Below are 11062 nucleotides of genomic sequence, written 5' to 3'. Positions count from 1 at the left end.
AAGAATGACTGGTGCAAGGATAAAATTCCCTTTGTGCTTATGGCGTGGGCCTAACTATACAACCGGCCCATATCAATACGCGCTTAATTCTTTTGTCCTCGCACACGTCACATTCGCGGGGTGTACATGGTTGTATACACACACAAAAATAACGTTATATATTAGCTTTTGAAAGAAAATATTTAGCTAAGCGCTTGTGGCAAAATATATATTTTTTCGTATTTTACTCAATAATTAATATATGCTCCTTAACCTCAAAATATATAAAGAAAGGAGGATCAAATTATGCCGGTGAAACTTTAATAACTATTATGTTATTTTATAACTTTCAATTAAAAGATATTTTTTTAAAACTCAACGAATTGAAAATTGTTTTCATATAGATTATATATGCAAAAATTTATATTAATTTAAAATCATTTTATTATCTCATTCATATAGATTAAAATCGACATAACATAAATATTTTAAAATCACATTGTATATCAAGTTATAAAAATAATAGAATAATTGTCAAAATTATATTAATGTAATTTGATCTCTCCTTTTATATATATATATATGTAATTAAAGATTGAACAAAAATTATAGATTTAAAAAAAAGAAGAACCAAAATTTGATGAACATAAAAAATAAGAAAATCAAAATCAAAGATTAAAAATTATACAAGAATCAAAATTATAATTCAGCCTAAATATAGTATAATAACTATAGACCAGATGGGATTACTTGCTCAGGTCTGGGCATATTTAAGAAACTTAAAAACAAAATCAAAATGAGTTAACATTATGACTTGTTTGATGTAGTACCAGATATTGTCCACTCCGAACATTTTAAATTCCAAAAGCAAATTGTTCTCAAACTACACGAAGTTTAAGTACATAAAAAAGCGCCCCCATATCAATTTATCCCATTACAAATTGTATGACGTTTGAATTCAGAAAAGAGAAAATATTTATGACAGTTAACACCTAACAGCATCATTGATTTACTTTGGCACAGTCAAGTAAAGGATCAGTTGCTGACCACCCTAATCTGTGCCAAGGACTGAGCGTGCAAGGTAAATTGATGATGCACATATTTCCAAAATATGAAATACAATTTTTCCATTCAAAATTTATATACACACATATGCCTCGTGCTCATACATACCTTCTTGCATATGCATGTATCTAAATATTTGTGTACATAAATTAGCAAAAGAATTAGTTTTACACGAAGCTGAACTTGGTGAAAACATTAACAAATCAGAAAAGGGGAAAATGTCAAAAATGGGTATCTAGGCTCCGGCAACTTCTTGAGGTTGTTTCGGCTTCGCTTTGCTTTTCTTAGTCTTTCTGACTGCAACCCCTTTGTCTTCCACTTCAGTTTGGTTTTCAATCCTAGCAAAGACTGGTTTAGGTTGAGCCATGACTTGGCCACCCTTAAGCCCACCCCACTTGGTGTCTCTCTACAATGTAAAACAACTTAAATCAGAGAACAGAATAGTTTACGTGTAAGTTATGTATATGTAAAAATTTATGTGTGCGTGCACACATGTGAGAGAGAGAGGACAGACCCAGGTTGCTGCATCAAATTGGTCCCTGGAATAGCCAAGTTGTGCATATATTCTCCAACTCAAGCTTGGTGTAACAGGAAAGAGTGCAATTGCAATAATCCTCACTGTCTCTAATATAATTACAAGGTCCTGCTCCAACATCATAAATGAAAAAATCTTGCTTAGGCATTTGGCTTATCTTCAACAGCAGCAAAACTGAGCGACACGTTGATTAAGCATATTATACTTGATTAAGAAGGAACTTAATGACAATTGACAATTAATGAAAAGCAAATTGACTATTTTCACTCCATGCATGAAAAGAAACAATTGTTTAGTTTTGTATTAAAATTTGATCCAATGTCAGTTTAAGTGTTTGAATGTCAACGAACAATATATGATGTTAAAATGATGCTAAAAACAATTATTGAATATGCAATACCTTAGGGTGTGTTTGGTTTGCATTTTCATTTTCTGTTTTCATTTCCTGAAAACTGTTTTCATTTTTAAAAGATTAGAATTCTGAAAACATGTTTGGTTTGACTTCTTGTTTTCTGTTTTCAAGAAATAAAAACACTAAAAATGCGTTTTCAAAAGGAAATGTATTTTTAGATTTACTTAAAATTACATTCCTAGCCATCGCGTTTTCATTTTATCCAAAATAAGGTTCTTGGTTTCAATTGAAAACGAGATTTTATTGTTTTCAGTTTTTGGTTCGTTTGGAAAAATATTTTCATTGAAAATGAAAATAGAAATCCAACCAAACACATTTCCATCACCATTTTCTATTTCCAGCAAAAATGAAAACAGAAAACAATCAAACCAAACACCCTCTTAAATATTCCAACGATGTAAATTTTCTTTTGTTAACTGATAGCATATGAAGTTTTATACTAAAAAAAATATATCATGTTTAAAATTTTACTAGACCCAGATGTTATTCAAGAATCAAGATGGATGATTTCATTTTCATACAATAATATAGAGCTGAGCAAATTACCTTAGCAGCTGCTTCAGCAGCAGTGCCCCCTTGCTTAAAGAGAGACCATGGTGCACGCTGATCCATATACAAATTCCCAACATTACCAATCTCCAGAACAGCCTCACAAGCTGATGACAGAGAGAGATTTTCATAGTGAATGTGAGCTTTATCAACCTACAGACAACATAAACATTGGTCAAACTTTGAGTCACAGGCAACTCCCACCACAACTTATGAACAAGGGCAAAAAGAATAGCTTTAAAATATGTCAAGTTAGCAACTATGGAACCAAAATTTGGAACATTAACTAAGGGTCAGACTGTTTCTATTTTGAAATTTGAAATAGAATATAAATCAAAAGTTCTATTGATATAGCCTGTAAACAAGTAATTATTTCATTTTTTGTTTGGTATATAACAAAATATTGTACTCCCTCCATCTCAAAAATAATGGTCATCCTAGGTTGTTTTACATAGACTAAGAAAAAGTAATAAATAAATGAAAGAATTAGAATAGTAATTTTACAAAATTAACCTTATATTATCATTAATTCATTTATAGATTTTGTTATCCATCATAAGAGATATAAGTGAAAAAAAGTAATTAATGTTACATTGAAAAGCTAAAATGACAATTATCTTGGAACAAATTTTTTTTTGACATGACAATTATAATAGGACGAAGGGAGTAACAATTTTTAATAGTGTTCTAGGCAAGACCCTTAGATATGCAGAGTTGTATCTAGCTAGCCTCTAACAGCCCATCAAATTTAAATACCATAGCCCCTCCCCCTCACCCCCCCCCCCCCCCCCCCAACATTTATCTGTATTATTTAAATCCAGTTGCTGATGAGTTATTTCATTATGTCCAAATGCCTAGAACACAGGATAAAATTGAAGCAGTAGTTAGCATCCCCTCTCAAATCAAAAGAGGTCTCCTCCTGAATGTGAAAACAAAATATTTCAACTTGAAATTCCTAGCTTTCTGTACATTGATTACAAGATACAATTAAAGCTACCACACAACCAAGCAGCATTCAACACCAGGTATAAATCACCAGACAAATAATGTGCTATAGAGGTTTTCCATAGTTATTAAATTCATGGGTAGCATAACCCCAGACTGCTGCAAAATGACAAACTTTAAAATTTAATTTATAATTATAGAATTTCCTAGAGGCTTTACCAGCTTCTCTACATTGTCCTTGAATTCATTTCCTTCAGCAGCTGTAGTGGAATCCACCACCAGAATTGATTGGCAGTTCTTTTTCAGAAGTCCTAGTGTCCGATTAAGAAGATTTCCTGCCAAAATAGCGAAGGAAATACATATCAATATTTGTTACTGAACGTTACAAGTAATGAAAGTAGGTTGAAAGTACCAATTGTATTGGCAAGATGTGCATTCACAATATTGATGAAGCGTTCCTCTGAATAGTCTCCATCATTGCCAAATTCCACCTCTCTGAGGAAGAAGTATCTAACTGCATCTGTCCCAAATTTATTAACCAAATCGTTTGGTTCAAGTATATTCCCTAGTGACTTGCCCATCTTCATGCCATCCTAACATTTTCAAAATAAAAAGCATTGCTGCATGAAATGAAATTAAATATAAGAAATAGATTTATAAAACTTTGCTAAGTCAAAAATTGCCAAATTTAGTTTCCTACCTTTTGCTAAGACCCATATTTTATTGAACTAATTTTTGCAAATTCTACTATTTATACACCAGATTTGAAGAATAGTACATGAATTACACAAGGTTTGCCCCTAATTTACCCCTAACAAGGAGTTTCCTCCTTCAAAACACCATGAACAGCAAACTGACACAATGACTACCTCCTATGGATCTGTTGCAAAAAAATATACAACACTATAACTGCCACACAAATCCATAACTAACTAAAGACACAAAAACAATAATAATTCAGATCCAGAACTACCTAAAGACACAAATACTGCACAAACACTAATAGTTCAGGCCTACTGAGTGTCTGAGTCTTGAGCTGGTTCATATCCCTTCTCACATAAACTTCCCAAGGTCTATCAACACTCCCCAGGAAATGAATAGCCTTGTCCTCAAACCCGAATTGATATTATTAGAGCTACCACAAGAAGAAACATAAGATAGTAAATACTAAATAGGTTTAACTACAAATACCTTTGTCAAGAATCCATGGCCAAATACCATTTTAGGAAGGCTTAGTCCAGCAGACATTAGCATAGCTGGCCAGTAAACAGCATGGAAGCGTAGAATATCCTACAGAGTAACAAAATCATTAAAGAAATATAGAAATTCAATGTTTTAGCTATTCTTAAATATCATAAAAATTCATTCACAAACATATATCACGGGTTGCAAAACCATCACAAAAAACAAATGCTTCAGTAGCAACTACAATGTTTAAGAAGAAAATATAAGTGTTGCATTTTTTGGCAAAAAATTAAAACAGATAAAGAGAACAAAACCATAAATCAAAAGTTTCCAGTTTTATGATTCTATTTGATTCCAAGGAGATAAACCATGCAGAAAAGAAGCATCTCATCGTAAGACAACCCCGTGTAAGTTGGAACAATTTGTGCAGCCTCTCTCACACACAAACAAACAAATTAGTGAAGGATGAATAGAAGGAAAGGTTAGGGTGAAACAATGAAACATTGGGACTTTTATGTAAAGGATCCTCACAATTAATGGTTATAAACAATGAACTTGTTATAAGTAGATAAAAAATGGTTTTCAGTAAATTAAGTTTACTAAAAAAATAGGAAAACCGGTGGCATACCTTACCAATCAAGTGCAGTGAAGCTGGCCAACCTGAAGAAACAGTTTTAAGTAAATCAGGTTGTTCCTGATCATCAGATAGTGCTGATATATAGCTGCAAATTGAAAAGAATAAAAGAAAAGATATTCAATAAAAGTTTAGGAAGGTAATTAGCAACTCATTTAATTAAAAATATTCAGCAGAATAGCAGAAGTCCAAACTCTTCTTTATCATTTTTCTGTACAAATGATCATGCATAATTTGAACTTTCATGCATTTAGCAATGTATTTCGAACAATAAACAAACTGATAGTCATTGATTATGATAGACAGGAACTATAAGATTATAGAATAGAGTCAAGGGAAACTAGAGAAGCACGCACAAGCTATAAAATACATATCCTTACCCTAGTAAAGCATCAAACCATACATATATAGTCTGGGTCTTGTCATCAGGAACAGGAATGCCCCACTCAACTGATGCTCGGGAAATGGAAAAGTCCCTCAAGCCACTTTTGATCCAACTTTGAACCTTGAAGCTTGTAGAAGAAGTTAATTTAAAGCACAATACATTAACAAGAAAATCCATTTTAAGTTCTCCCAAAAGAGATAATATGCAGTCCATTAGATACCTATATCTCATACATGAACCTGCCATAAAGCATTATCCCACTATCTATGGGGAAGCATGTAGGCCAGCATGAAGGGTGGGGTTGTATTTGAAACAAGACAAATCAAACACCTTGGTATTTGCATTTTCTTTAGCAATATGTCATCAAATTTACATCCAATTAACATATCAATTATCAAATATCTGGATCAGAGTTTAATTGTGTGTGTGTGTGTACAAGTGATAAAGGTAGGGTACTATAGTACCCACTACCCAAACCCATGCTCATTGCAATTTTTTGTGGGTTACTTGGGCTTGGACCCACAAACCATTTTATGGCTAATTTTTGTGAGTATCCATTAGATATAGATCCAACCATCATTCCTAACTATAATTAATGATATTTGTTATAATCTTTTACATCCAATAAGATTCATGATCACAAAATCACTTAACTGTACTATATAGTCGCGTGACCTTTTAAACATATATGTAAAAGGTCACGTGACTATAGAAATATAAATATAATTTTAAATGGCTGTAGAATATTAAGATTCTAATTGTTTGGCCACATTATGGTAGGACTTCAGAGTGTTAATCGGCCGGGCATGTTAAAAACTCAAGCTCCAAGACTAGAGAAATGTAAAAAATAGTTCAAGTACGTCATCACTGGTCCTTTCTATTAATGCAAATCTTAAAATCATATAAGTTTCCATTCTGATTCTTCTCAAATGAATGTAGTAAATATGTTCTGAAAATAAAATTGAATACAGCCAACACAAAGTGCAGCATACTAAAAAAGTAACAAACAGACAGGGAGTTCATATTTTATAATACAAAGAGAAAAGGGAACTCTCCATTGCCTTACCTCATTTAAACGGAAAGATGGCTGCACAAAATTCGGATTTCTATAAAGAGTATCCTCCAATGCCTTCTGATATTTTGACAGTGCAAAAAAGTAATTGTCCTCTTTCCTTGAAACACAAGGCTTTAGGTGAACTGGACAACAATTATTATCAAGAAGTTCCTTCTCATCCTGCATCAGATAGCAATACATTTTTAAAGTAAAATCATAAAACTAAGATGGTAAATCTTAGTAAGTAAACTATCTCAATCAAAAGTTTCAAATGATCGGAGAAAGTTCTCTATTTCCTTCCTATTAAAGGATGCTAAACAGAAAGATTGCTTGCAGTTCACAGGACACACTCAGACCCTTCAAAATAAAAAACTTATATAAATTAAACATAAAATATGGCCAGTACCAGAGCTACAACTTCCAAGTTCAAACAATCACCTTATATTCCTCACAGTTTACACAATAAAGTCCATCATAATCAGCTCGGTAGATGTCACCATTGGCAAGCACTCTTGAATAAAATTCCTTCACAATTGCTTCATGCTTGCTATCAGTTGTTCTAATGAACTTGTCGTAAGAAATATCTAACTGCAGCCAAGCAATAACAAAAGAATATCACGAAAAATGTAAACCAAAATGCATTAATACGAATATCCAACAAATTAAACAAAAACAAAACATGACTAAATTCCAGGGAAAAACTAAGGATTAAATTACATCTTTCCAAAGCGTCTTGTAAGATCGAGATATGAGATTGCAATGGTCAGGAGGGGTGGAACCCTGAGCCATGGCAGCAGTTGCAATTTTCTCCCCATGTTCATCCGTGCCAGTAATAAATATAACACTCTTCCCCAATAGCCGCTGTCAAATGAGTTAAACCTTATATTATTATATAATAGGAGAAAATAAACAGTTAAAACATCAACTTTCTTAATAGAAACCATTGTGCAATATCTCTAATCATATACCCAGCAGTTTAGTCCAATTTCCAAGTCGACCCATTTCTGGAATTGGACCAAAGTTACATAATTTAAACTAAAATCAATGAGGGTAGAGATAGAGAATTGAACCTGGAAGCGAGCAATGGCATCGGCAGCGATGGTGGTGTAAGCGCTACCCATGTGGGGAGGAGCATTGACGTAGTAGAGAGGGGTAGTGAGGACAAAGTGTTCGGTACTTTGGGGAGTGATATCGGTGGTGGCGCATGTGCAGAATAAAGCTCCTCGAGAGGGGTTTTGACGAAAATGCAATTGGGGTTTCAACTTCAGGGAAGAAGCTCTGTAACGGAGGGAAAACAGAGGAGGGTTGAGGAGACAGAGGGTGTTTTGAATGGAGCTGTTTATTCTCACTGCCATGGCTTCTTCTCAGTTCAGATTCTCAGGTTTCACTGTTTTGCTGTTTTGTTCACACGTGTCCTTTTGCCGTGGCCATGCTTTCCAGCGGATAGCATTAACATCTCAGTGTTATATTAACCCCTAAATACTGAAACTGAACTATCCCCTCGAGTAGAATTTCCATTTTTCTTTTCACCCGATAAAAAAATTACATATTGGTTATAAGAAAAAAAAAGTTTTTTTTAATATAAATGGGGAAAAAAAAACTAGTGCGAGACATTTTAATTTTTTAACTTTTAAGTTTAAATATATGTTTAGTAAACAAAAAATAATTTAAATATATGTTTATACTTGCAATTTATCTCGATTTCAATTCTAATTTATATTTTTTAAAAAGAAAATTATAATTTATATTTTAAGAGTTTAGTTTTGTTTTTTTAATTTAAATAAAGCATATTGATAGCGTGAAAAATATACCATCATCTAATCATAAATTAAGATTATTGAATTTTTACTTTTTTAACTTTAATAATTACTTTAAAAATTATATTTAAGATTAAGGTAAATAATTATTTTCATCTTTGAATGTGTAATTCATTGACAAATTCATTCTTAAAAGTTAAAAAATACAAAAAATTCATTTATATGTTAATTTTCATCTGTTATTGTTAATGAAAGAGTTTACATGACACAAAGGGAATAAAATGTCACAAAATTAATTGTCAACATGATTCTTAAATGATCAAAATATTATTAAGTTTTCATTAGACTAATTTATCATATCACAAATTTTGTTTCATTTAAGGATAAAATATAATATGATTTTAGTTAATCCTTACAAAAAAATGAGACCTAACTTGAATTTATCATTACAATGTCACAATAGAAATTTCATAACAATAAATAAATTATGTTTATTATTATGTTTATTAGAAGTTATGTTTGCTTCCTTATTTTTTAAGTGTTTATTATAATATTATTCTTGCAGTAATAAAAGAAAGGGAGGAAATGAAGATTAAATTATATTTTGTCTTTAAATGAAATGAAATTTGAGATCTGACAAATTAATTAAATGAAAACTTACTAACATTTTGGTTCAATATATTCAGCAGTCATGTTGACAATTATTTTTGTGACATTTTCGTTCCTTTATATAACATAAACTTTTTCATGAATGTTAATGAAGAAAAGTTAACAAATAGATGAATTTGTCACACTTTTTTTTTTTACTTTTAAGGACCATTTGAAATTTTATCTTTAAGGAATGAATTTATCAACTCTTTATACATTTAAGGACGAAAATGACTATTTATTAAGTTTATTTATACTTACTAATAGTATAAAATAATTACATTAATTATGTATAAAAATTAAACTCTGTAAATGTTTTGTTGTAAAATAATTAAATATAGGGACACATCCCTAGATGTATAAAGGGAGGCAAAAATAGTTTACACAATTATTTAAAATATTTAATTTTTAACGAATAATTATTTAATAAATTATGACTTTTAAAAAAAATATTTATTATTAAAACTATACATAAAATTCATTACTATAAATAAATCAAGCAAATATCAATTCAACACCCTTTTTATTTTTATTTATTAATTCTTTATTTTCTTCTCAAATATACAAGGAGCCTTGAGGACCTGAGCATAACCCCTATTTGTCCCCATGAATCCGTCACTGGTTAAATAAAGCATGGTTCAAGATCTTGTTTTCTCTAAGGCACTTTGAATAAGAAAATTATTATTTGTTTAACGATTCATGTAACCAGTTGTACAATAACATTTTTTGTGTGTCTCCATCTCTCTCATACATATCATTTTAGGTTAAATAAGTTTTTGGTCCTTTAAGTTTTTTAGCTTTCAATTTTTAGTCCTTCAATTTTTGTATAACTTTTAATCTTCTATTATTTTTTTTATTAATCACTTTTAGCCCCTCTAATTTTTCCTATTTTCAATGCCTTATTTAATTTTATTGTTCAAAATTAGTTCCAAATATAAAATAAACAAGAGACAAAAAATGGACAAAACAACAACTAATTTTGAGTAACAATAAAAATAAGTAAAGGACTGAAATTGGACAAAAAAAATTAGAGGGTCTAAAAATATTAACCAAAAATTAATGAAGAATTATCAATTGTCAAATAAAAATTAAAAGACTCAAAATTGGAATATGAAAAATTGAGGGGATAAAAACTTAATTAACACTATCATTTATTATATGTCATAATGATGGAGAGAAATGAACATAAAAAAATGATGTATAAAGTGTTGTATGTATATAATATCTCTCAAAGTAATGATAACTTTGTTAATGAACCATTGAATATTAGTGAAAAATAACATTGTGTTTCTTTTAAAGATACGATTATGGAAAATAAGGAAATATTTTTTTCCATATTCACAGTCGATCTTGTCAAATATAATTTGTGACAATTAATTTTAAAGATGAGATTTTTTTAAATCCTATGATATATTATAATATTTAACCACTCTCAATATCCACATATATCCCTACAAATCAATAATTCTTTTTTTAATATGTTTTATTCTCACAACATTAGGTTGTTTAACTCACTCATGTTTTTCAAGTAAAACATGTCTCATGAAATCATGTTAGTACCATTCACAATAACACAACATGTCATCGAATTGTTAAGAAAAAGATCTTAATGAAGTTATTGTTCGGTCAAAAAATTACAGAGGATCTTATTGCATGGTTTGTGTTCAATTAATTCCATAAGGATAATATTTTTTAAAAGTTTTTTTTCTTCATTAAGAGTGATTTTAGAGATTTTTAATATATTTTTTACTGCAATATTTTATTTCTTCAGCCTATCGTTTTCATTTTTTTATTTCTAAATTGAATTTTAATATCTTTAATTTTTTATCAATAGATAAAAAATTATATTATAATGTAAATTGTTTATTATAAATTTAAAATATAATTTATATGTTAGAAATACTTATTTATTAC

General features: G+C 30.4%; 1 protein-coding gene across 1 annotated transcript; it reads right to left on the bottom strand.

Annotated features, from left to right (window-relative positions):
• Positions 1–904: 904 nt before the first annotated feature.
• On the bottom strand, positions 905–8200 carry LOC114403359 (methionine--tRNA ligase, chloroplastic/mitochondrial-like). Its single transcript, XM_028366276.1, has 13 exons — positions 7814–8200; positions 7461–7604; positions 7182–7331; positions 6756–6923; positions 5685–5809; positions 5299–5392; positions 4677–4775; positions 3898–4078; positions 3705–3820; positions 2538–2693; positions 1559–1687; positions 1246–1450; positions 905–1216 (listed from the first exon to the last, which is right to left on the bottom strand). The coding sequence occupies exons 1-12, from the start codon at positions 8096–8098 to the stop codon at positions 1280–1282; spliced, it is 1818 nt and encodes a 605-aa protein (XP_028222077.1). The 5' UTR covers positions 8099–8200; the 3' UTR covers positions 905–1216; positions 1246–1279.
• Between the last annotated feature and the right edge of the window lie 2862 nt (positions 8201–11062).

The sequence above is a fragment of the Glycine soja genome, chromosome 20 (genome assembly GCF_004193775.1).
Source record: "Glycine soja cultivar W05 chromosome 20, ASM419377v2, whole genome shotgun sequence".
NCBI classification, from domain to species: domain Eukaryota; kingdom Viridiplantae; phylum Streptophyta; class Magnoliopsida; order Fabales; family Fabaceae; genus Glycine; species Glycine soja.
Note: the sequence above shows the minus strand (reverse complement) of the source record. Positions and strands in the feature narration are given on the sequence as shown.